Source organism: Scyliorhinus torazame, chromosome 12 (assembly GCF_047496885.1).
Source record: "Scyliorhinus torazame isolate Kashiwa2021f chromosome 12, sScyTor2.1, whole genome shotgun sequence".
Lineage (NCBI taxonomy): Eukaryota > Metazoa > Chordata > Chondrichthyes > Carcharhiniformes > Scyliorhinidae > Scyliorhinus > Scyliorhinus torazame.
In genome coordinates this window covers 184,111,270-184,138,671 of record NC_092718.1, presented here as the reverse complement: position 1 = coordinate 184,138,671, position 27,402 = coordinate 184,111,270, and the positions used below count along the sequence as shown (strand labels likewise).

Here is a 27,402-nt window from a genome sequence, read left to right as displayed (position 1 = left end):
TTACGGGGATAGGCTGAAAGTGTGGGCTTAAGTGGGGTGCTCTTTCCGGGAGCCAGTGCAGACTCGATGGGCCGAATGGTGATCGATTTGTTCCATGGATGAATACACAGGAGCTGTTAATAAGTTTTTTAAAATAAATATTTCCCCAATTGCTGATGTACAAGACTTTGGCTCCTCTTATCAGGCCAATGACATCGTAGGGTAATGATTGCTAGGAATATGTTTTGAAATGCAGAAACAGTTTTGTTTAACCTTGTGTTAAGTTGCTCTTTCAGTTATTTTAAAATAAGCATGAAGCATATTGATATATCCATTCCCATGGACAACATAAACTCCTTGAAGACAAGAAACGGATTTTTTGAATGTGATGTCCCTACACAAAACGTTGAAAACGTGAAAAAGAGTGAAAATGCCCAGGCTAGATTGACCTGGACACGCAAGATTGAGTTCACATTGGCTGGAATCGGCTATTCAGTGGGACTGGGAAATGTCTGGAGATTCCCCTTCTTGTGCTATAGGAGTGGAGGAGGTAATGTTGCTTTAATAATGGTCTATGCAGTACGTGATTCTGAAATCCTGAGATTGTTACCTCGCTGGTGCTGAACAATTAACCTTTCAGACCTCATGGCCTGAATCAAGATTTCTTTTATTTCAATCCTGCAAAGACTTCTTAATCACTTGTGCTTGTTTGAACTATTCTTCAGTTACAATTAACAGGAGTACATTTTAAAATACATTAACTGCTTTGTTTAATCTTGCGTTAAGTTGTTCTTGCAGTAATTTAAAATAAGCGTGGAGAACATTGAAAGGTCCAGAGTCCAAAGGTTCATTCATTCATTATTTTCACTGAAAATTCTTTGCCGATTCTAAAATACAACAAACGAACAACTAAGGAAAAACAGCAATGAAATTTTATTATAGTGCTTTTAATAAAATATCCCAAGATGCTTAACGGGAGCATTATAAATAGAATTTAACACTGGACAACATAAGAGACCAAAACCTTGGTCAAAGAAGTTGGATTTAAAAGTGTTTTGAAGGAGAAAAAGGTGGAGAAGATTAGAGGGGAAATTCCAGAGTTTAGAGTCTCAGCAGGGAAAGGCTAACGGGGGAATGATTAATATCAGGGATGCTCAATGGTCCACAATTAAAGGGATTCCAATGTCTTGGAAGGTTGCGGGAGTGGCGAAGATTACAAAATTAGTGTTGCAACTTAGATAGTCAGGTAGTGAAGGATAGAACTGGAGCTCAGCCTGTCTACACATGGAAGCTTTTATTTACAGTGATGGACGCTACATATCGTGGGCCTCCAACCCAACCAGCACAGTTTCAGAGTATTCCTATATGTATGAGCACAGGTGAATTGCCAGTTAATGCCCACCACCGGATTACAATGAAACTGTCGATTAATATACAATTAACAAATCAGGAGGAGCAAGACCAAAGAAGAGTGAGAATTTCAGAAATGGAGGCATTGATTAAACGGGAGTCAGAGTATGACTGTGAGTACAGGCAAGATGGATGAATGAGACTGGGTTGAAATAAGGGCATTGGCAGCAGTTGTGGGTGGCCTCAAACTTTAAGAGTGTAAAATGTGGCAGGCCAACCATGACGGCTTTGGAATAGCCAACTCTAAAACTAATAAGGGCAAAGTTAAGGGTTTCCGCAGCAGATGAAGGGGCAGTGACAGACCCTGATGATGTTACGGAGCTGAAAATATATGGGGCGCGATTCTCCACTCCCGCGCCGGTTGGGAGAATCGCCTGGGCTGCCAAAATTTCCCGCGACGCTGGTCCGACGCCCTCCCGCGATTCTCCTAAGCGGCGGGAACGGCACGGTCGAGTTCCGCGCGGCGCAGGCCGGAGAATCGCCCGAGACACCCAAAACGGCGATTCTCTGCCACCCCCGCTATTCTCAGGCCCGGATGGGTCGAAGTCCCGACGGCGTGACCCCAGTTCACGCCGTCGCCATTCACACCTGCTGTTTAAAGTCGTCAGCCAGTCGTGCTGGCTGACGCTGAGCAGGGAGGAGGTGAGCGGACTGTTCCGGAGCTCCTGCAGACCGGGTCGGCTTCCCTGAGAAGACTGCGGCCAAAGTGGGGGGGGGATGGGAGAGTGTGCAGGTGGGAGGGGGGGTGAGGGAGAGTGTGCAGGTGGGGGGGGGGGGGGGGTGAGGGGGAGTGTGCAGGTGGGAGGGGGGGTGCGGGAGAGTGTGCAGGTGGGAGGGGGGGTGAGGGAGGGTGTGCAGGTGGGAGGGGGGGTGAGGGAGAGTGTGCAGGTGGGGGGGGTGAGGGAGAGTGTGCAGGTGGGAGGGGGGGCTGGGAGAGTGTGCAGGTGGGAGGGGGGGTGCGGGAGAGTGTGCAGATGGGAGGGTGCGGGAGAGTGTGCAGGTGGGAGGGGGGGATGAGGGAGAGTGTGCAGGTGGGAGGAGGGGTGAGGGAGGGTGTGCAGGTGGGGGGGGTGAGGGAGAGTGTGCAGGTGGGAGGGGGGGTGCGGGAGAGTGTGCAGGTGGGAGGGGGGGATGAGGGAGAGTGTGCAGGTGGGAGGGGGGTGAGGGAGAGTGTGCAGGTGGGAGGAGGGGTGAGGGAGGGTGTGCAGGTGGGGGGGGGTGAGGGAGAGTGTGCAGGTGGGAGGGGGGGTGCGGGAGAGTGTGCAGGTGGGAGGGGGGGATGAGGGAGAGTGTGCAGGTGGGAGGGGGGTGAGGGAGAGTGTGCAGGTGGGAGGGGGAGTGCGGGAGAGTGTGCAGGAGGGGGGGTGCGGGAGAGTGTGCAGGTGGGAGGGGGGGATGAGGGAGAGTGTGCAGGTGGGAGGGGGGGTGAGGGAGAGTGTGCAGGTGGGGGGCGTGAGGGAGAGTGTGCAGGTGGGAGGGGGGGTGCGGGAGAGTGTGCAGGTGGGGGGGTGCGGGAGAGTGTGCAGGTGGGAGGGGGGTTGAGCGAGAGTGTGCAGGTGGGAGGGGGAGTGCGGGAGAGTCTGCAGGTGAGAGGGGGGTGCGGGAGAGTGTGCAGGTGGGAGGGGGTTATGAGGGAGAGTGTGCAGGTGGGAGGGGGGTGTGGGAGAGTGTGCAGGTGGGAGGGGAGTGCGGGAGAGTGTGCAGGTGGGAGGGGGGGTGAGCGAGAGTGTGCAGGTGGGAGGGGGTGCGGGAGAGTGTGCAGGTGGGAGGGGGGTGCGGGAGAGTGTGCAGGTGGGAGGGGGGTGCGGGAGAGTGTGCAGGTGGGAGGGGGGTGCGGGAGAGTGTGCAGGTGGGAGGGGGGTGCGGGAGAGTGTGCAGGTGGGAGGGGGGTGCGGGAGAGTGTGCAGGTGGGAGGGGGGTGAGGGAGAGTGTGCAGGTGGGAGGGGGGTGCGGGAGAGTGTGCAGGTGGGAGGGGGGTGCGGGAGAGTGTGCAGGTGGGAGGGGGGTGCGGGAGAGTGTGCAGGTGGGAGGGGGGTGAGGGAGAGTGTGCAGGTGGGAGGGGGGTGCGGGAGAGTGTGCAGGTGGGAGGGGGGTGAGGGAGAGTGTGCAGGTGGGAGGGGGGTGCGGGAGAGTGTGCAGGTGGGGGGGGGTGAGGGAGAGTGTGCAGGTGGTAGGGGGGTGAGGGAGAGTGTGGAGGGTGTCGTCCATCCGCGGATGCCACATGTCAGCCGCCCTGATATGGCACGACGATGACGAGGACACGGCCGCAGGGTGCGTGTGGCTGATGGGCACAGGCGAGTGGCACACTGGTGAGCAGTACGGTGTGAATTGACCGTTGGGCGCAGACAGTGACCAGGTGTTAGGCTGGCTGCGTGTCTGCAGCGCGACCAGGCCACCGGGACACACAGGTATCCCATGCAGCCCGGCTGGCGAGGTGTGGAAGAACCTCCGTGTAACATGCCGTTTCTCTGCCCCCCACCACCCTCCTGCAGGTCACCATATATGCCAACCAGACAGCGATGTTCATAGCCGTGGTTGGAGCCGCAGTTCTGGAGTTTGCTATCCGGCAGCGTAGAGCCGGACGGCCCACAGTGGCTGCAGATGCAGCGGTTGCCGATGCAGAAGAGGGGATGGCCGCGGAGTGGCCCGTCGTCGCCGCGCAGGCCGCAGGCGCTCAGGACCCGAATGTACAGGGGGATGCCGAGGGGAACATTGACCGCCAGACGGCGAGGAATGCAGAGGAAGTGCTTGGGGGGGAGCCGGAGGAGGAGGAGGAGCAGCAGGATCCACTGATGGTGGTGCCAGGGCGCCACAAGTGTCCAGCAAGGCCGAGGGTGTACCGTGACAGAATGTCGTTCGAGGCCCTACCGGACATCACATGCAGGAGGAGACTACGGTTCAGCAGGGAGACGGTCGCACATGTATGCCAGCTCGTGGCGCACCTCGCACCACAAAGAACAAAAAGAACAAAGAAATGTACAGCACAGGAACAGGCCCTTCGGCCCTCCAAGCCCGTGCCGACCATACTGCCCGACTAAACTACAATCTTCTACACTTCCTGGGTCCGTATCCTTCTATTCCCATCCTATTCATATATTTGTCAAGATGCCCCTTAAATGTCCCTATCGTCCCTGCTTCCACTACCTCCTCCGGTAGTGAGTTCCAGGCACCCACTACCCTCTGCGTAAAAAACTTGCCTCGTACATCTACTCTAAACCTTGCCCCTCTCACCTTAAACCTATGCCCCCTAGTAATTGACCCCTCTACCCTGGGGAAAAGCCTCTGACTATCCACTCTGTCTATGCCCCTCATAATTTTGTATACCTCTATCAGGTCGCCCCTCAACCTCCTTCGTTCCAGTGAGAACAAACCGAGTTTATTCAATCGCTCCTCATAGCTTATGCCCTCCATACCAGGCAACATTCTGGTAAATCTCTTCTGCACCCTCTCTAAAGCCTCCACATCCTTCTGGTAGTGTGGCGACCAGAATTGAACACTATACTCCAAGTGTGGCCTAACTAAGGTTCTATACAGCTGCAACATGACTTGCCAATTCTTATACTCAATGCCCCGGCCAATGAAGGCAAGCATGCCGTATGCCTTCTTGACTACCTTCTCCACCTGTGTTGCCCCTTTCACTGACCTGTGGACCTGTACTCCTAGATCTCTTTGACTTTCAATACTCTTGAGGGTTCTACCATTCACTGTATATTCCCTACCTGCATTAGCCCTTCCAAAATGCATTACCTCACATTTGTCCGGATTAAACTCCATCTGCCATCTCTCCGCCCAAGTCTCCAGACAATCTAAATCCTGCTGTATCCTCAGACAGTCCTCATCGCTATCCGCAATTCCACCAACCTTTGTGTCGTCTGCAAACTTACTAATCAGACCAGTTACATTTTCCTCCAAATCATTTATATATACTACGAACAGCAAAGGTCCCAGCACTGAATGCTGAATGGCATTCCACGTGGAATGGGAGGAGGACACGCGATACCAGTCTCTGTCAAGGTGACGGTGGCCCTAAACTTTTATGCGACCGGTTCCTTCCAGGCGCCGAGCGGGGACCTATCCGGGATATCACAGGCATCGGTCCACAGGTGCATCAGGGCCGTCACCGACGCCCTGTACGCCATCGCAGACAGGTACATTCAATTCCCCGAGGACCGAGCACAGCAGGAAGCATGGGCACGTGGATTCGCCAAGGTGGCCGGGTTACCGATGGTCCAGGGTGTCATCGATGGTGTGCAGGTCCCCATGCAGACAGCAGGGATGTGTTCATGAACAGGAAGGGCGCGTACTCCATGAACATTCAGGTGGTGTGCGACCCCCACATGAAGATCATGCACGTGTGTGCAAAGTACCCCGGCAGTGTGCATGACGCCTACATTCTGGCACAGTCGTTCATCCCCGCAATGTTCGATGGATGCCCCCCCGGCTGAGGGGCTGGTTGCTGGGCGACAAGGGCTATCCATTGAGGTCATGGCTGATGACGCCAATACGGAGGCCTCACACCAACGCGGAGAGCCTATACAACGAGGCACATGCAGCAACCAGGGGTGTGGTGGAGCGGTGCTTCGGCCTGCTGAAGATGCGCTTCAGATGCCTGGACCGATCTGGAGGGGCCCTGCAGTACCAACCCGACAGGGTCGGTCGCATGGTTGTGGTCTGCTGTGCGCTGCACAACATTGCCATGCAGAGGGGAGATGACCTGGTGGAGGAGTCGGAGGGAGGACCCGATGGCACCGGAGCCAACGCAAACGAGGGGGATGGGGAAGAGGATGATGCGGAGGATGAGGATGATGGCGCGCATCGTGGTGGGGGGAGGGGCGCAGGACACAGACACTGCCTGGCCGCTCGTTACGCCCAGGAGGCTGCGCGACGGCACCGCCACGGACAGCGGGCACGCGACGTGTTGGTGGCCGCACGGTTCACGCACTGTGGGGGTGGGATTCGCTGAACACTGCCACTTGCACCGTCACCCCTGTACACGGGCACCACACAGCAACCCACCCCCCCACCCCACACCCCCGCACCGCGTTCACGGCAACAATTCCACATCACCTTACCACTGCGGCACTACGGGATTGCACAACATTGATGATTGGGTAAGCGGGTGATCAGTGCCATGTTGAATGATGACAGCCTGCTCTGCGATGAGCTGTGTGCTCAGATTCGCCAGCCAAGGTCTGACTCATGGCTATGGCTGAACCATGCACTCCGGTAGTCACAGCATTCGTGACGGATATTTCACCACATGCCCGTGGGGTGGCTGGCATCGGTGTACCGAGGACAACGGTGTCCGATTATGGGGGGGGCGGGGGGGGGGGAATGGGTCACCACATCCGGAACAGACCTTGAACGGCTCGTATACCACTACGCCAATCGGGCACCCTCACGAGCCCCCTGGCACCGGACATAGCACACAGTCTTACAAGTCAAATTTAACAGTGCGTTTATTCGTGTGGTGAACATAGGTGCCCTACCCACTACAACTAGACTGTGCCCTGCACCCGTGCCAACTTCTTTCGTGCCTAACGACTTTGCCTTACGGGCCCTACCACTATGTCTAGGTGTCTCCCCAGATGGTACAGCAAGAGTGGAGGCAGACTGCTGAGAATCACGCCCTGAGACATGGCTCCCCGTCAGCACACGTTTCCTGGGGCGGCCCGGCTTCGATGGGCCAGGCTGCTCGGCGGGCATGCTGGATGGCGTGGTGCCACCCTGACCTGCCCGCTCCCCACCGGATGCGCCAGGGACGGAACAGGGGGAGGCCGAGTGTACCAGGACATCCCTTGATGGAGCAACCGGGACGGGCCCCAGAACCTCCTCCTCCCTCGGGGAGCCCGGTGGCCCCGGGCCTCACTGTGGGACAGAGATGCGCTCGGAGACATGCCCCGGCGCACCACCGACACCTGGCGCTGCCAGTCCTGGAGGCCTGCAGCGGTATCGACCACGGTCCGAATGGTCGCCCAGGGAGTGCCACATTCCTGCCAAGGACTGTGCGATCTCGATCTGTGAGTGCGCGACGCCATCCATCACGTGCGCCAGGCGGTCTATGCTCTCCGCGACTGACTGCTGGGACTGAGCCATCGCTTGCTGGGACCGGGCCATGGCATGGTGAGACTCGGCTAGGGCCTGGAGAGCTCGGCAATGTCGTGTTGGCTCTGGCGCATGGTTACCTGTGAGAGGGCAGCCCGCTCCTGGGCCATGGATGATGCGTGCACGTGAAGCCCAACGCCTTGCAGAACCTGACCAGTGGCCGAAACCCCTTCACCCATTGCCTCCACCGCGGACGCCACCCGTGCGGTGTCGGCCTGGGTGGCTGCGATGAGCGGCACCACTCCCTGCTCCTGGATGCGGATAGACTCCTCCAGCTGCGTGTGCAGGTCCTGGAAGATGGCCCTCATCCCGTTATTCAGTCCCTGGGTGTCCACACGCATCGGTTGTCCAGGTGGGTCAAGTACATCCAGGAACCCGGGAACCGTCTGGGTGGCAGCTGGTTGCTGGGCCTGTGCTGCCCTCCGGCCGTCCAGCCCCTCGGCTGCTCCAAACTCCACCTGCTGTACCAGCTCGGCTGTGGGGTGCGCACCAGACCGTGACCCGGGAGCCTCATCACTTATCTGCCCAACCGAGGTGAGTGTCTCTGCGATGGTGAACGGTGTGGGAGACAGCAGTGCCGCAAGCTCGAGGTCATCATCTGTCAAGAAGTCTGGTGTGGGCCATGCGGGCCATGTCGTCTTGACCTCCAGTTCGATCCAGCGGGTGTGTGGCCGTGATGTGGGCTTCGGCATGACTGTCCACCCTGTGCCCCTGACTAACGTCTGTCTCGGTGGTCTGAGCGTCCCGGTCCTGTGTCCCAGGCTGTGAGGTCTGCCCTCCTGTCCGACCAACTGCCAACCTCTGGCGTGCGTCCCTGGGTGCCGTTGCAGTGGGTGGCGTTGCGCTGCTTCCTGGGCGAGACGTCCCTGAAGGTTTGGCGGATGGCCCTGGGGAACATAAAAGATTCGGGGTTCGTTAGACACGGTGGCCCGGGTGTATGGTGGTGGTGGGTGCACAGTGTGAGGGGATCGGGGGTGCAATGGCCAGAGTGTGAGGGGGGATGGGATCTGGGGTGCAGTGGCCAGAGTGTGAGGGGGGATGGGATCTGGGGTGCAGTGGCCAGAGTGTGAGGGGAGATGGGATCTGGGGTGCAGTGGCCAGAGTGTGAGGGGGGATGGGATCTGGGGTGCAGTGGCCAGAGTGTGAGGGGGGATGGGATCTGGGGTGCAGTGGCCAGAGTGTGAGGGGGGATGGGATCGGGGGTGCAGTGGCCAGAGTGTGAGGGGGGATGGGATCGGGGGTGCAGTGGCCAGAGTGTGAGGGGGGATGGGATCGGGGGTGCAGTGGCCAGAGTGTGAGGGGGGCGATGACGGGTTGGGGGTGGAGAGGACATGCAGGGTTCTCTCACTTGCTTCTGCGCCTCCGACCTGGCATGGCGCGACCTCCCGGGTGGCGGATCCCCCAGCGAGATCCAGGGCCCTCTGCTCATGAACGGTTAGGGGGTGCAGGACAGGAGAACCCCCTCCGGTTCTCATGCGCTCACGCTGGTTGTGCGCTGTCTTGTCCGGGGGGGGGGGGCGTTGGATAAAGCATCACTATTAGGCGGGTATCATCAGGGCATGCAGATATTGACAACATTGTTGCTGGTTCAGGAGACAGCACGCCATGGCTTCGCTCCAGGGGGGTCCCGGGGCTCATGTGGGTCGAGTAGATAGTTGGGCACCGTGACCCCCCCAAACCCCGTGACCCCCCCCAACATCGCCCCTGATCCCCGAGTCCCCCCCAACACTCCCAACGCCCCCCCCCCCCCCACCAACCCCACTTACCCCCCCGTGCCGGGGAGGGGGCGGGGGGAAGCCTGGGGACACCCTCATGGCACTTACCCTGGCAGCCCGGGTGAGGTCGTGCAGCTTCTTGCGGCACTGCTCCCCGTCCCGGGGGTCTGCCCCACAGCACTAACTGCAGTGCCCACCTCCCACCAGCTGCGCCTCACCGCGCTGGATGGCTGGCGATGCCCACGTCTTGGGCAGAGGGTGTCCCTTCTCCGCTCCACCCCATCCACCAGGGTGTCCAGGTCCGTATCCCGGAACCTCGGTGCGGCTCTTCGGGGCTCAGCCATCTCCTCAGTTCTCCTCCGGGTCCCCTGTGCGCGGTTCGCGCAATTTATGACGCAGCGCTGCGTCATTCGGGCGTCGCGCGGTGACGACGCGGCCTTCGCGGCACGCCCCCCCCCCCCGAGGTTCACGCGGCCCTGATCCCAGCCCATTTTCGGGCCCTGAATCGGTCGGGATCGGGGCCGTTCCGCGCCGTCGTGAACCTCGACGGCGTTCACGACGGCGCGGCCACTTCGGCGTGGGAGTGGAGAATCGCGCCCAGGGTCTTAATGGCGGTGCAGGTCTGTGCTCGGAAGCTTATCACGGGGTCAAATAGGACACCAAGATTGCGATCAATCTCATTCAGCCTCAGACGATTGGCAGGCAGAGAGACGCAGTCAGTGGTTAGAGAATGGAGCTCACCATGATCATGACTTTGGTCTTCGCGAGGAAATTTCTTCTCATACAGAATTATAGAGAGACAGCAAAGGGTATGAGCGAGGTCCTAGCAATGTTGTCAGCGTACATATAGGAACTGGCGTTGGGTTTTCAGTTTAAATTGCCAAAGGACAACATATAGATTCATAAAGATCCACGATGCTTTTGCTTGCACTATGTTGAAGGTAAATATTTTATTAACTAATACTCTTTCAGCTCATACTTGTCCATTCATTAACTTTAATGAATGAATTAACTGCAGCTTCAGGATGCACAGATTTGTACTATGCACACTTTTCACGTTGTAAGGAATGGAACATTTAATTTTTACACATTTTACCCAAGTGATGTCAAAGAGAGAAATGGTTTAAAAATTAGGTGTTCTTAGGCAGTCCCTCAGGATTACAGATGACTTGCCTTCGCTCTGGTTCAATGGGTTTTGAGATGGCTGTTAAAGTTCCAAAATGCCATCCGCCATCAGGCAGGTAGTGCTTGAAGGATTGAGTAAATGGATTATTTGGAGGTTTGTGTGCTCCCTCCAATGCCTCTGCTTTGCCATTACACGTTCCTGATGAAGCCCCGCAATGTGTTCGGTGCCTTCCTGAATGAGCCTTCTCCATTTTGGTCAATCACATGCCAGGATCTTCCACTAGTCAACAGGTATGTTTGACCTCTTCAGGAATGCTTTGAGGACATACCTAAAGAATTACTGCTGACTTATGGGGGTGTCCTGCTGCAATGAGGTTTTGAGTAGCCGTGTGTATGCACACAAGGAGAACACAGTATTATGAACGAGTAAATTGACTTTGGAATTCACTATCATAAGATGTGGATTGAGATTATGCTTTGTGACTGGTGTGAGTTAGAGATACACAGGAAGGATGTAATAATATTATTTAACGATACAGAACTTGAGCATGGCCGGAAATAGACATGTTGCCGAAATATTTTATTTTGCACTCACCAGGACAAATGCAGGATTGCCAATTACCAAATTATCATATCAATTTATACCGCAGGAGAAAGTGGGTGCTGATTGGTTGGCAAGTTGACTCCGATTGACGCAAGTCTTGCTATGGAGAAGGAAATTGGGAAATACGGGTGCCCCATGCTTCAGAGTAATTCAAAAAAGGCACAAGGCTTAGACATATTACTTTTGCAGAATGAATTCCAATGTGTGAATGTATAGTGATACTTTGCAAAATTAAGTGAGCCACATTATGAGCTCGACTGATTATCTTAAATTGATTGATACTGTAGCTATTAGCACACTTTGGATTGTCCAGCAAGTGCTGCCCAATTGTGAAAACTAACAGGGGATATTTTGCTTCGGGTTTTGCAAAAACGGATTGCTTGTGCATGTGGGGTCTATGCTCTACCTATTATGAACAGCTGGAGGAACATGTTGTTTGATTTAATCAGCCTAACAGTGGGATGTGTGGCCTACATACCTGGCATCACACAGGCAACCACCCACAAAAGAAGTATGTTCGACCCTTCGTCTTTTTTGAATTACCAGAAGAATGGGGAGCCTATGGTTCTCCGTGGCAATGCCTAGACCAATGAGAGTTGAGTTGCCAACAATTGGCACCCCTTTTCTCCTCTGGTATTAATCATTGTGACCGTTTGAAATTTGACATTCTTGTATTTGTCCTAATGAGTGCAAGATAGAAAGCTTTGCCAACATGTCCCTCTTTTCAGCGATGTACGCCTGGGGTCTTTATTCAGGTCTTAATTATTGGCACACTAATTTGTAGGCAAAGAGGGTCGTTTTTTTCGGGGGATGGGGGAACTGAAGGAATGTCCTATTTTGGTAAACTGGGAGCAAAGGAGGTAAAGCTACAATGTCAACAGTATTTGTTCTAATCGGAGGAGTTCATTCATGAGATGTGCTGTGAAACCTCATGAGATGAATACTGCCGAGTTTCACCCTCCACTGTTCCTCCTCCTCCATGTAAGCAGAATACAAAACTTTTTCCGTGGGGAATTGCAAACCTGAGAAACCTTCACTGCCGGTGTTATTTGTCCATATAAAGATATTAAGGTATCACTCCTGTCCTGTTTTTCTAATATCCCTTTACCAGCTAACTCACTGTTGGGGATTCTTTTACCATCTGCTACAAGCTAATTATCTCTTTGTAATTTCTCAGATTGCACCTAACCCAATGTTTCTTTTCTGTGAATAGAGGCTGTTTGCTTCATATGTGAAGAATAATTTTTATGTCCACTGCGTAGGTTGCACATATTGCTTCACTCAGGGTAACAATGCATTCACCTTTGCTTTGTTACACTGCTCGCAATTTAAATGTATGGGGGGGGGTGGGGAGGCAGCATGCAGATCATTGTTAAATTAATTACTTCTCCGAAAACGTTGGTTGTACATGCCTCTTCACTCTGTATGGCCCTGGAAAGAGTACTTCACGAACCACTCTGATGAAGAATTACTCCTGAAAATTTAACCGATGCTTCCCTTTTGCAAGTTCAAGTTGCACAATTTCAGCTCATATAAACATTGGAGTAGTTTGGCTCAAGTAGTTTGAAAAGGTGGGGGGGGGGGGGGGAGCGGATGTGTTCATTGTTTCTGGAGTTTTACAAAATAGTGCTGCATAATTTGAATGTCTACCCCATTTAGTTATACAAAGACCAAGCAAAGAGTGTATGATCTGGAAGAGGTTAAAGACACTTAGGGTGGAATGTTCCCTACCTGCCTATGGCAGGTTTCGGAGCAGACGGGTGTGCCGAATCTGTCAGGAGGCAAAATGTCAGGGACCCACCGGCATAAAAATCGTGTTGCAATTTTCCCAATGGCGGGTCAGTCTTCCCACTGGATGGCGTGAATGCCATTTGCATCTATTACAACAGCTGCCCGCTGGCAAGATGTCAGGCCTTTCAATCTTGCATCCCACGCCAATGTGACATTACGTCAACATCAAACCCCAGTGCTAATGAGTGGCGTGCACAAGGTGGTCCTCAATTCACCAGAGACTTCGGGGTGAGTGCAGCAACTTTCTGCCATAGTGCTACACTGCCCCTGATATACTGTTCACCACTGTGCCGGGGCAGACCAATCGCTGCCCTTTACCTCCATGCTGAGCTGGTTTTCATGGGCAGCGCGGTGCTGCTAGACCCACAGACCCTCCCATTACGCCATGTCCCCCAGTATGGCGCCCGGGGTTGGGGAGTGCAGGGGTTTCCTCCCCCCTGGTGCCACACACCAGTGTCTATCTGGACAGGACTGTACTGCTGGACTCATGCAGCCACTGCAAGAAGGTTCGAAGTTCAACCGCGGTGAGGATGTGAGCCCAGGCCAGGGTGGGGATCTGAGGCCTAACAAGGACAAGGGGGAAATGGGGAAGGAGGACTGTGCAGGAGGGGGGGGTGGGGGGGGGGGGGGGGAGGAAGCTGGATCCTGAGGAGCATGCATAAAAATCTCACAAACAAGGGGGTCAAAGGGACACCATTGCTTACAGAGACTCTGGACATGGACTCGGGGGGGGGGGGGGGGGGGGGGAAACAAACAGCTGCCGGCCACCAGCTGACTCTGAGGATAACCGTTTTGTGCATAATTACTAAGGTTCCAGGCACAGAATCTGCTGTGGGATCCCACTGTTCTGGCCGGCGGGAAATGCACTGGCAAAGACACCTGCCATTGCGCTGAGGGCATGATTTAACAGGACAAAAACAGAGTCCTGTTTCATGAGCATTTAGCAGGCTGTTTCTTCGTGCTGACATTGCTATTTAGTGGCACTTTGCCATATTTTTTCAGTTCACCAATGCAGGAAGACTACTCATGAATCAGGGTACCATTTATAAAAACCACCCCAGTTTTTCGACCATCACGGCCTTCTGACCCCCTCCCCCAATGCTCCCAAAGTACCTCTTTAGGGGTCATCAAGTCCCCCTTCACTCTTAAGGGCAAGGCACCCCTGGGCCCAATCCCTAGCATAGGCAACCTGGCATCTGGGAACAGCCAGCCTGGCACCCTAGCAGGGCCACCTGGGCACATTGGCAATCCCAGGTGGCACTGTCAAGGTGTGGTAGTATGCATTAGGGGTCATGTGGGACTGTGAAGCCGTGATGTCATTGGCTGACAGATCCCGGGTCCTGGTTGAACGTTGACCTCTAGCTCCGCCCTGAAGGCGGAGTATAAGTACCAGGAGTCCTCCCCCACAGGCAGTCTACTACTGAACTGCGGGGGAACAGTCACGCTTAATAAAGCCTCATCGACTTCACTCTATTCGTCTCTCGGAGTCTTTGTGCGCTACAATTTATTAAGCGTGACTAAAGGACTATGGAGCTCAGGATCATCCCGGAATGCCTGAGGATCAGCCCCCACGCAGTGAACTCAGCAGCAGCTTTCAAGCACTGGCAGACTGTTTCGAGGCCTACCTCAGAACGGCCATCGGCCGGGTCACAGAAGACCAAAAACTACAGGTCCTGCACTCGAGGTTAAGCACGGAGATTTTCTCTCTCATCGAAGATGCAGAGGATTTCCAGACGGCGTTCGCAGCACTAAAAAGTCTCTATGTTCGCCCAGTAAACCAGATCTACGCTCGCTATCAACTCACAACGAGACGGCAAAGTCCCGGAGAATCGATAGATGAATTCTACGCTGCGCTACTAATTTTGGGACGAGCCTGCAGCTGCCCGCCGATGAACGCAAATGAACACACGGACATGTTAATGCGCGATGCTTTTGTGGCAGGTATGAACTCCTCCCAAATCCGCCAAAGACTTCTAGAAAAAGAGTCGCTAGGACTCTCAGAGGCACGGGCCCTAGCAGCCTCCCTAGACGTGGCCGCGCAAAATACCCATGCCTACGGCCCCGACCGCGCGGCTCCGTACGCACCCGTCATGACAAACCCACCCCCCCCCCCCGGACACCCCACAGGCTTGCGCGGTCCAAACGCCAAGTCGCACCGGGGGAGCCCGCTGTTATTTCTGCGGCCAGGCGAAACACCCCCGGCAGCGCTGCCCGGCCCGCGCAGCGATCTGTAAGAGCTGCGGGGAAAAGGGCCATTTCGCGGCTGTGTGCCGGTCCCGCGAGGTCGCCGCTGTCCCGGGAGAACAGGGAGCCCTGCACGCCGTTTACGCTCCCCAACCCCCCCAGCGCCCCATGTACGACCCGCAGGTGCAACCACTCTGGGTCCCGACCACCGCTCTCCCCGGAGAACAGGGAGCCCTGCACGCCGTTTACGCTCCCCAACCCTCCCCCCCCCCGCGCCCCATGTATGACCCGCCGGCGCTACCATTTTGGGTACCGGCCACCACGAGGGGAGGAAGGGCGCCGCCATCTTGGATCACCCCAGACCTGTGCGACGCATGGGGGCGGCCATTTTGTCCACCCCGCCGCCATCTTGTGACCCCCCAGCCATGTGCGATGCATGGGGGCAGCCATCTTGTTCACACCCGACGCCATCTTGGACGGCAACAACGGACCCCAGTGTCGACGGCTCCACGGGGTTCGAAGAAGACGCTCAACTATTACAACCACGTCTGGCTTCAATGACGCTGGACCAAGCTCGGCCCCGGATGCTCCAGACGACGACGACAACGGTGCTGATAAACGGGCACGAGACACCATGCCTAGTCGACTCCGGGAGCACAGAAAGCTTCATCCACCCCGACACGGTAAGACGCTGTTCGTTGACCATCCGTCCCAGCGCACAAAAGATTTCCCTAGCTGCAGGATCCCACTCCATACAGATCAAAGGCTTCTGCATAGTTACCCTAACGGTGCAAGGGAGGGAGTTCAAAAACTACAGACTCTACGTCCTTCCCCAACTCTGCGCCCCCACCTTACTGGGATTAGACTTCCAGTGCAATCTACAGAGCCTAACCTTCAAATTCGGCGGCCCAATACCCCCACTCACTATCTGCGGCCTCGCAACCCTCAAGGTGCAACCCCCATCCTTGTTTGCAAACCTCACCCCGGATTGCAAACCCGTCGCCACTAGGAGCAGACGGTACAGCGCCCAGGACCGGACCTTCATTCGGTCCGAAGTCCAGCGGCTACTAAAGGAAGGCATAATCCAGGCCAGCAATAGTCCCTGGAGAGCACAGGTGGTAGTAGTAAAGACAGGGGAGAAGCAAAGGATGGTCATAGACTATAGCCAGACCATCAACAGGTACACACAACTAGACGCGTACCCTCTCCCCCGCATATCCGACATGGTCAATCGGATTGCCCAATATAAGGTCTTCTCCACCGTGGACCTCAAGTCCGCCTACCATCAGCTCCCCATCCGCCCAAGTGACCGCAAGTACACAGCCTTCGAGGCAGACGGGCGATTATACCATTTCCTAAGGGTCCCATTTGGCGTCACAAACGGGGTCTCGGTCTTCCAACGAGAGATGGACCGAATGGTTGATCAACACGGGTCACGGGCCACTTTCCCGTATCTCGACAATGTAACCATCTGCGGCCACGATCAGCAGGACCACGACGCCAACCTCCAAAAATTCCTCCAGACCGCCAAAGCCTTGAACCTCACGTACAACGAGGACAAGTGCGTCTTTAGCACAAACCGGCTAGCCATCCTGGGCTACGTAGTGCGCAATGGGATAATAGGCCCCGACCCCGAACGTATGCGCGCCCTCATGGAATTTCCCCTCCCGCACTGCTCAAAAGCCCTAAAACGCTGCCTGGGCTTCTTTTCATACTACGCCCAGTGGGTCCCCCAGTACGCAGACAAGGCCCGCCCCCTAATACAGACCACGACCTTCCCTCTGTCGACAGAGGCTTGCCAGGCCTTCAGCCGCATCAAAGCGGATATCGCAAAGGCCACGATGCGCGCCATCGTCGAGTCCCTCCCCTTCCAGGTCGAGAGCGACGCCTCCGACGTAGCTCTAGCGGCCACCCTTAACCAAGCGGGCAGACCCATGGCCTTTTTCTCCCGAACCGTCCACGCTTCAGAAATCCGCCACTCCTCAGTGGAAAAGGAAGCCCAAGCCATAATGGAAGCTGTGCGACATTGGAGGCATTACCTGGCCGGCAGGAGATTCACTCTCCTCACGGACCAACGGTCGGTAGTCTTCATGTTCGATAATGCACAGCGGGGCAAAATCAAAAATGACAAGATCTTAAGATGGAGGATCGAGCTCTCCACCTTCAACTACGAGATCTTGTATCGTCCCGGAAAGCTGAACGAGCCATCCGATGCCCTATCCCGCGGCACATGTGCCAACGCACAAATTAACCGCCTCCAAACCCTCCACGAGGACCTCTGCCACCCGGGGGTCACTCGGTTCTACCACTTTATTAAGTCCCGCAACCTCCCATACTCCTCAGAGGAGGTCCGTACTGTCACAAGGAACTGCCACATCTGCGCAGAGTGCAAACCGCATTTTTTCAGGCCGGATGGTGCGCACCTGATTAAGGCTTCCCGCCCCTTTGAACGCCTTAGTCTGGATTTCAAAGGACCCCTCCCCTCCACCGACCGCAACATATACTTCCTTAATGTGGTGGACGAGTACTCCCGCTTCCCATTCGCCATCCCCTGCTCAGACATGACCGCGGCCACAGTCATTAAAGCCCTGAACACCATATTCACACTGTTCGGTTGCCCCGCATACGTCCACAGCGACAGGGGGTCCTCCTTCATGAGTGACGAGCTGCGCCAGTTCCTGCTCAGCAACGGTATAGCCTCGAGCAGGACGACCAGCTATAACCCCCGGGGGAACGGGCAAGTAGAGAGGGAGAACGGCACGGTCTGGAAGACTGTCCTACTGGCCCTACGGTCCAGGGACCTCCCAGTTTCACGGTGGCAGGAGGTCCTCCCGGACGCCCTCCACTCCATCCGGTCACTACTGTGTACTAGCACTAACCAAACGTCTCATGAGCGCCTCCTTGTCTTCCCCAGGAAGTCTTCCTCTGGAACGTCGCTGCCGACCTGGCTGGCGGCCCCAGGACCCATCTTGCTCCGAAAACATGTGCAGGCGCACAAGTCGGACCCGTTGGTCGAAAGGGTTCACCTCCTTCACGCGAACCCGCAGTACGCTTACGTGGAGTACCCCGACGGCCGACAGGACACGGTCTCCCTGCGAGATCTGGCGCCCGCCGGCAACACACACACCCCCCCGACACCAATCACCCAACCCCCCCCCTTCCTGCCACCGCCGCACCCCGCGACCGCCCCCTTCCCAGGAGGATCGGTCCTCCTCCCAGGCCCGACCAGGAATGAAGCCCAAGCTGAAACCGTAAGGCTCCCGGAGACGGCAACACCGGAACAAGCACCACCACCACCACCGGGGCCGAGGCGATCGACACGGACGAGCAGACCGCCCGACCGACTCGTGGCGTCGATCTAACAGTACAATATGTGGACTTTTAACGAGAACATTTTGTCTTTTCCTGACGATTACTGTAAATAGTTTGAAACAAAAAAAAAACCTTGTACATACTGTAATAACATGCGAAAGTTTTCCTCCCAGGACCAGCCTTATAAACCCTTACCACCATGCGAAGCATCACCCCGCCGGGTTCATTTTTAACAAGGGGTGAATGTGGTAGTATGCATTAGGGGTCATGTGGGACTGTGAAGCCGTGATGTCATTGGCTGACAGATCCCAGGTCCTGGTTGGACGTTGACCTCTAGCTCCGCCCTGAAGGCGGAGTAAAAGTACCAGGAGTCCTCCCCCGCAGGCAGTCTACTACTGAACTGCGGGGGAACAGTCACGCTTAATAAAGCCTCATCGACTTCACTCTATTCGTCTCTCGGAGTCTTTGTGCGCTACACAAGGTGCCGTGCTGGCAGTGCCAAAATGCTCGGATGTCAGCAGGAGTGTGAAGGTATCACCCTGCCCAGAGCCTGACAACCCAGGAGTCTCTAATGGTCTGGGAGACCCCGCTCCCTCCACCGCCCCAGGTGCCATTGCGCCTGGTCCATGTTTATGGGAACCAATGTTAAACGGCACCGTGACAAGGTCTCCCTGGCGATGCCGTTAGTTTCTGGGCCCGGGTGAATACTCAAATGGCTCACCTAAATTTGTTAATCTGGGTCTCGGCCAGCAAGGGTGAGATCCACCCAGCGAGGGCAAGATACAGATCTGACGCTCATGAGATTTTGTTTAATCTCACGAGACATTTCGAGCATCATGAATCTCGCGAGACGCTTGCAAGATTCAACGGCCTCATCACATCTCCAAGTTGGGCACGATGAGGCCCTTAGTCTCAAAATGGGAGAATTCCACATTAATTTAGCTTTCAGGCAATTGGCAACAGGAGGCCACAACCAATCAGTGGAGAGGTATTTCTTCACAGTTGGGGGTGGGGCAGTGGGGGGGGGGGGCGGGGGAACAAAAAATTAGAGGCTGCCATAGGTTGACCTCAACAGAGAAAGGAAACAAACTATCCAAAATCATTAGGGAAAAATTAGAACATTCCTTCATATGAAATTAAGACTTAAATATTAACTCAAATATAGGTAACCTATGCATTTGTGAACTTCTGTACCAAGGAAAACATTCCAATTTTTACAGCTGTGGCATATGTCCAACATACCTTCAATAAACTCCATGGACTCTTTTTAAAAAATATATTTTTATTGGCATTTTCAATATTATATACATTGCCGTTTATTTTTGTTTATTATACAGAGCAAAGGATTTTCATAAGGCTCTCTATTTACTGTTTGTCGCCATCTGACTCGGCGCACAATACTCCTTACCGCCCCTGCCCCTCCCTAGCCCCCTTCTTCCTAACTCTCCCCTCCCTCTCCCCTTCCCCTGATGCCCTCCCTGCTTGTTCTGGGGATGTGTTCCTGAAAGAATCTTAAATTTATGGGATCTTAACCTGTCGAACTACGCCAAGTTTGGGGGAAGCTTAGTTGATGAATCAAGTCCTGGCGCAATACGACAAGTTGTAAGATTTGTACTATTTGTAGACTGTGTTAAGTTGTTCGATTCCTTGTATTATTCGACTGTGTATAGTTGAAAAAATTTATATCATCTCTGCTATTCGGTTATCAGTAGCACATTGCGAATACTGGAACTCAGCAGAAATTTGCAGTATAAACTTCTCAGGTGCCAAAAAAGAATTGTTTTATTTGTAGTCGCTTGATTACAATTTGAAAGTCATTTAAAAGGCAATTCGTAGACAATTCGAAGCTTTCAGAGAATTACAGACATTATCTTTCTTTGCTTAGGCAGACAGCTCGAAAGTAACTTTTAAAAGGTCAAAGTCTGGCAATGAAACATGAAGAGAGAGAGAGAGCTAATCTTCAGCTAAACTCAAACTCAAAGTCAAAAGTGGACTAACATCACTGACACAGACTGTTAGGCTGACAGAACCCCCAAAGACAATTAACTAAAATGGAGACTAGGATCAAAGGCAAAAAACACTAAACTAACAGAAAGACAACACAGCACAACACACCCCCAAAGACAATACACCACAGACAACACACTAAAAACTAAACTGGAGACTAGAACCAAAGGCAAAAAAAACACTAAACTAACAGAAAGACAACACAAAGACATCTCCTCAACACACACCCCCAAAGACAATACACCACAGACAACACACACAGCACAACACACTTTCAAAGACAATAAAACCTAAAATGGCGGGGAGAAACTTTTCAGTTATACACTTTCATATCTGTCTTAAGTCGTCTAATTACACCCCAATATAATCCTAATTGGTTTGGGTTAGACTCAAACACATTTGATTTGATGGCAAGCCGTCCATCTTCAATGTGCAACATCAGCTTTTCTGACCTAGCTGTTATCTGCATTGTGAACAATGGTGCCTTCATGGTGCTGTGTATTCAATCCCTTGGCCTTGACAATTAGCACAAGCAGTGTCAAATTGTTTTGCAACTGTGCTGTTTTAATGTCACACTGTCTTTGAAAATATGCATTTGCCAGAACAACGGACCTCAGTAAAAGTGAATTATGCTGTATAAATGGGTATTTAAAACTGGGGCTCAACATTTATGCTTAAACAGCTATCTTTTACCTATACTAGTTGTATTCGAAATACCTGGCATCTACAGTCGGCCCTTTGATAAATCGAAAAATTGAGATATATCAGGAAAGATTAAAATACATAATTAATGCGATAGGATAGGTAAAAGCACAAAGAATCATTGCAGTTTTAAACAATAAAATTAACATTGCAACAGGCATTTCAAAATAATTATTATAATTAATAAATTAATCAAATTTGATCACATTAGTAATTAATAATAACTTCATGTAAAATTATTATACAATAAAAGTTGAACATATGATCTAGTAATAAATGGTAAAATGATTATCAAAATTGATGTCAAGTCTTTGACATCTTCTGGATAATACACAAAAGCTTGTTGAAAGGGTTAATTTTCTTACAGAAACAAAAAGAGGCGTATAGCTTGGAATGATGCCATTCGCATCTTTAAACTTTTTTTTTGTCACTCAAATGGACTGGGAGTAAAAGTTGGATTGCTGCCAAATTCCCGTTATCAAATTTCTTTGAACAACCTGTTCTTTTGGCTTTTAATCAAAGATTGTTGGGTTTTTTTTTAAACCAGCTTCCACATTGTTTGAAGTTTTAATTTCCAGGCTAATTCCAAACATTTATTTTACAATATCAAATACAATAACTTATTAAATATATAACTGAACCAATCTTGTGCTGTATCTTGATTTTCTGTAGATGAATTTGTCGATTCTGTTAAAGGAAACACAGCTAACAAGATATGTTAATTTCTTTAAATTAATAAAGCAACGTTCAGAATAATGACAGTTTTCTTAAGTTGACAGTTCTTGGCAACTTTTTAGCGATACATTGAGGGTTCTTTAGCTGCTTTGATGGCAGCCGTTCTCTTCTGAGTAAGTTCCCTTTCTCGTTTGGAAATTTTCTGTCCCAAGTAAACATCTTTCTGGGCAATTTGTGCTTTGTGAAAGCTAGCTTTGTGACTGTTAGTACTGAGGTGGTTCAAGACCACCTGTAAGTCTTTGTCATGATCATCTTTATTGATGGAGGTTATCAGAACATCATCTTCATATTGGATAATGGTGGAAGGCCGAACAGGCAGTTGCCTGAGATGATTCTGTAAAGCCATGTGGTAAACAGTTGGGCTATTATGATACTGTTGTTGATTAACTGTAAAAGCAAACCATGGTTGTAGTTGCTTAGCCAGTGTTGCTGACCAGAAGCCAAACTGGGTGTGTCTTGTTGGTACGTGTTACATAGTTGACCATGAGGTGGAAATGTATTGTAGTGAACATTGTCTACTTCATTATCATCTCTCGAATCCATCCGTTGTTTTTGATAGCATTTTGCCATCCAGTGTCCTACTCTACCACAGAAAAGACATTGTGGTATTTCCTTACGTGATTTTAATGGAGCAAGGGTACATGTTTGTTCTAGCGCTGGTGGTGAAATTGTAGTTACTGCTGATATTCCTGCAGGTGCTGCAACAGCCACCGCTGGAGCAGCAGGTAACATGGGCTGGATTTGAACACTATCTTCGTCTGATTCATCTGACAAAGGAACTGATTTATTTGTGACATTTGTTCTTGGCTGTGCAATTGCCGATTGTGCCACTAGGTAGGGCGCTTGGGCTGCTTTCTGAGTTTGTGCTGTTTGTTCAAATTTCTGCACAGAAATTTTGCAGTGTTCAGCTAAAACACATCTTTCTTCGATTAACTTGCAATTTTCAAGTTCAATTTGCTCAGTTTTTAATTGCAATTGTCGGTATTTTGACTCCACTTCAAAGACTTGATTTTGGAATTCTGTTATTTGAAAAGATAACTGCTGGAGTTCAGAGGTTTTGTTTTGCAAATCTGTCTCAAGTTTGGATTTTGCATCTCGCAATTCTGTTTTAATTTCATCATAATATTCAAGTTTGGATTTTGCATCTTGCAATTCTTCAACAACTGCAATTAGTTGTTTTTTAGTAGACCTATACTCATCATCACTTCGTTCAGTATTTAATTGCAACTGTTGGTATTTTGACTCCACTTTAAAAACTTGATTTTGAAATTCTCCGATTTGAACAGATAACTGCTGGAGTTAAGAGGTTTTATTTTGCAAATCTGTTCTAATTTCATCATAATGCTCAAGTTTGGATTTTGCATCTTGCAAATCTTCAAGAACTGCACTTAGTTGGTCTTTAGTGGACTGAAGCTGATGATCACTTTTATTTTTAACAATGATCTCTTGCTGACTGTGTATCTGTCCCGTAATTACCAGGGACCATTTTACACGTTCTGCACCGTGTAATCGTGTGCATTTTCCCCATGCTCTCTTGATATTATTGAAGGACCACTGTCCTCTGGGGATATCATACTTTGATTCAATTTTTTTTGAGGTTTCACATAGGTTAAAATGTCTACGAGTGAAAGATCTACAATCCCCCAACATATCTTCAACAGAAACATCTGGTAATCCAGCACCCCCCTTGGATGTAGTGGGGAGTAATTTTCTGTCTGCTAAAGGCTCTGAATCTACACTTTGAATTGGATCAGCCATAACTTTTCTTGATCGCTGACTGCCGTTTTATTTTAGTTACTGCAGTGACTCATCTTCCAGTCACGTCTATGATAGTCTGACCGACTGGCACTTGATTTATTTAACACAGTCTATAAAAAATGTTCTTTTTACCCCCCCCCTTTTTTTCACGCCGCCAATTTGGGCCGTATCCATCTTGTGGATGGGGGGGGGGGGTCGGGGGGGAGGTTTGCTCCCCGCCCCCTCCCTTTGTGTTGTTTCTTTTGTCCCTCTCAGGCTCCCTCTTCTCTTCCTCCGCGCCTCCTCTCTCCGGGTTGTGCTTCCCTGACATTCCTCTTTATCTTTTTTACTTTTCAGTTTTCCTCTCTAACGGTTGTTGTTGGCCGAGAACAGTTTTGGAATAGGCCAACAAATTGCTCCCATGCTGTAAGGAAGCCTTCCTCCGACCCTCGGATAGTGTATTTGATCTTCTCAAACTGGAGAAATTCCGATAGGTCTGCAGCTGTGGGTGGTGCTGCTGATCGCCAGCCATACAGGATTCTCTGGCATGCGTTTAGGGAAGCGAAAGTTAGGGCGTCGGCCCTCTTCCTCATGTGTAACTCTGGCTGCTCTGATACCCTGAAGATTGACACATTTGGGCATGGCTTCATCCTCACGCCCACAACCTTGGAACAGCCTGTCCCGAACCCAACAAGTTTGGGACACGCCCAGAACATGTGGGTGTGGTTGGCCGGGCCCCTCTGGCATCATTCACATTTGTCCTCCACCTCCGGGAAGAACCTGCTCATTCGGGTTCTGGTCAGGTGCACTCTGTGCATCACTTTGAACTGCATGAGGCTCAACCTTGCGCAGGAGGAGGTGGAGTTGGCCCTGCTCAGTGCTTCGCTCCATGGACTCTTTTTGATATCTCTCAGCCTCAAATTGTGACAGATCCACTTCACTCAAAGAACTGAACTGTCCATACCTATTGAATCTGATTATCAGTTTCATTAGTTCTGTAGAAAACAAAACACAGGCATGTTGAGCAAAGGTTCAAAACTGAATGGTTCAATGAAATTAGTGGCAACATTTTTTTTAAAAAGTTACGGTGTTAGGGCTGGAAAAGACTAAGCCACGGGGAAGGTATGTCTGGGTGTAGCCTGTTCCAATGCTGACCACGCTGTGCCCCAACATTCTCCCAGGAGGAACACTCACAGTTCAGCAGCACACAGTGCCCCATATATAAGTATTTTCTAATGTAAATTGGAAGTGTAGAATGTTTATCAGGCAAAGAATTCTGTAAATCACTCAAGTATAAAAGCACATCAAGACACAACACATTATTGAGAAGTGTAGAAACTGTGCAGCCACAAACAAATTCTATTTAATATCAGGGAAATGAGAGAAAGATACAAGCCCAGAGACAGGGCAGGGGTGAGCCATGGAAGATGTTTGGCTGGAGGGCCAGGGGAAAGGCGCTAAGTGGCAGAAGCAGCTGACTGGATCTTTTCACGCTGGGTGTCAAAGAAATCCATGACTTCACATGAGCTGAGGGGGAGGTGACAGGGAAGCAGAATTTAAGAGATTGGCTTGCAATTGGGATGAGCAATTGCTTTGTACACTCTGGAGGTGGCAATGGCTGCCACAGCATGAGGACTCTGGTGGAATAGTCCTGGAACTGATCCCTACGGCCCTTTGATACATATGTTATGGGCCAGGGCTAAGACACTCCAAAGTGTATTATGGAGTTCACCTGACCGACAACCTTTATGTTGAATTTGGCTAGGAAGAGCGCAAGAGCCTTCACTTCAGGTGTGATTCATCAGTCTTCCCAGACACTTTAATCAAAACAATCTTTATTCTAAGAACTTAGTTAACATATATGTATAAACACACAGCAAGAATTATCAATTACAAACATAAATACACCACCCAGCTACAGTAATCTATGTATAACACTTAATGACTTCCCCCTTAACTGCTCCAATTCAAAATCCACTAAACCAAAAGCCTCCATTCAAGGACGTGGCCCAGCACTCTGCATTCTCACTTGAATGAGACTGGCTTTCCTTGAATGTATCTTTCAAATTACCAAAGCAGGTATCCACAACCTGTTTACTTCTGGAACAGTTTTTTAAATGAAAATATAGAAAGACAGGGAACATTTCTTTTTCCTTGAGTCTGCAGCAGTCAAACTGAAAATGAAACCAAAACAGCTCTCAGAGCCACAGCCCAGCTCCACCCACAAAATGACATCACTGAAGCCATGTGATAAGACACAATGTTCTTAAAGGGACACTCACATGACAATATGCTTCAGTTTGTGAATTGCCCAGTGTGTCTGAGTAGAACTTTCTCTGAGGTCCAATCAGTTCCTGCAAACGCCATCGCTCCCTAGCTGCTCCAACATCTCCTCATCTTCAGCAGGTCTGACCTCATCTGTGGAGAGAGAAAGGGTGCTAATATTTGTCAAAAGGCATTCAGACTCGAAACATTAGCTCCCTTTATCTCTCCACATATCCTGTAAGACCTGCTGAGGTTGCCCCATCATTTTCTCTTTTTGTTTCAGATTCCAACATCCGCAGTAATGTGAGTTTAACTTCTCACTTTGACTGAACGCCCTCCTGCTCTGAAAGCTTTCCACGGCACGCCCCTCCACCCCACCTCCTCTTTCAGCCTCTGGCAGCTCTCCCCCAGCTCTGACTCGGAGGTCACGGCAGTTATCGAGCATTAGAATGGGGGAACATGGTGCGCAAAATGTTGGAAACCACGCAGGTTAAATATTTGATACTTTGAGAGTGCAGTTGTAAGTGAATTGTAGGAGAGCATTTTTCCAGGGGCGCGCTACAGGAGAAAGTGGGGTTTGGAGGGGAAAGTGAAATTTTGATGAAAAGCCGTACAAATTGGAGGAGATCAGCTCTTAAAAATAATTTAAACAGTCTGTACAGTCATGTTGGCATGTCTGTAATAATGCAGGAGAACTGGTGTGATGATACATTACGAGGAACCAATGTAATGAGAATTACTGAAACATGGCTAAAGAGTAATCAGGATTGGTATTGGAACATTGCAGGGTATAACATATTTAGCAAAGGTGGAGAGAAGAGAAAGGATGCGGAGTAGCTGTATTTATTCAAGATAATATAATCAGAGAATTTACAGTGCAGAAGGAGGCCATTCGACCCATTGAGTCTACACAGGATCTTGAAAGAATACCCTATTTAAGCCCACTCCTCCACCCTATCTCCGTAACCCTGTAACCCCCCCCCCCCCTAACCTTTGGACACTAAGGGCAATTTAGCATGGCCAATCCACCTAACCCGCATATCTTTGGATTGCGGGAGGAAACCAGATCACCCGGAGGAAACCCACGCAGGCACGGGGAGAATGCATAGACTCCACACAGACAGTGACCCAAGCCGGGAATCAAGCCTGGGGCCCTGTGAAGAAACAGTGCTAACCACTGTGCTACCATGCCGCCACAGATGGTATTTATGTGGTTTCTTACTACCCATGATCGATGTGTTTTGTACGTGAGGTGAGTATTCTTTCTTACTCCTCCTGTGCGACAATGAGCTTGATTCAGTTCAAGGTGGTGCACAGGGTACATATGACCCGGGCGAAGATGGGTGGGTTCTTCCAAGGGATGGCTGATGAGTGCCTCACACCACCCCAGCCTATGCCTGCCCCAGCTCCTCCTCCTTATTTGTTCTTGATCCTCACTGCTTGCGCTCCTCACTGCTCCGCAACCACCCGTATATATCCCCAATCCTACCCCCTCCCAACTCATCTGCCAGCACGTCAAGTTGTAATTAATGATTTTCAAAGTTACAGAGGAAAACCTGCTCCACAACTCCCATCCCAGGAAAGGCCCTGGCCTGAGACCATCTAGACTAGCTTGGGCTGAGCCTTCCCACCCCCAACACTCCTGAAGGACCCTGCCCTTGGCACCCTGAATGCAAGGGTAAAGAGGGTACTCACCCTCTTGCTCCACCTCTTCGGAGTCCATGGCACCTG

The 27,402-nt window shown here is 51.5% G+C and overlaps 1 protein-coding gene across 2 annotated transcripts in view; it reads left to right on the top strand.

The window, feature by feature from the left end:
* Window positions 1-221: 221 nt before the first annotated feature.
* Window positions 222-27,402, top strand: part of LOC140386789 (sodium- and chloride-dependent GABA transporter 1) — a 177,249-nt gene continuing 150,068 nt past the window's right edge. The window contains exon 1 of one of the 2 annotated variants that reach the window (XM_072469487.1): window positions 222-529. In XM_072469487.1, the coding sequence (XP_072325588.1) occupies window positions 292-529 (238 nt within the window). In that variant the 5' untranslated portion in view covers window positions 222-291. Of the gene's footprint in view, window positions 530-1,270; window positions 1,503-27,402 lie in introns of those variants that run through there. The other variant, XM_072469488.1, reaches the window with a different exon arrangement.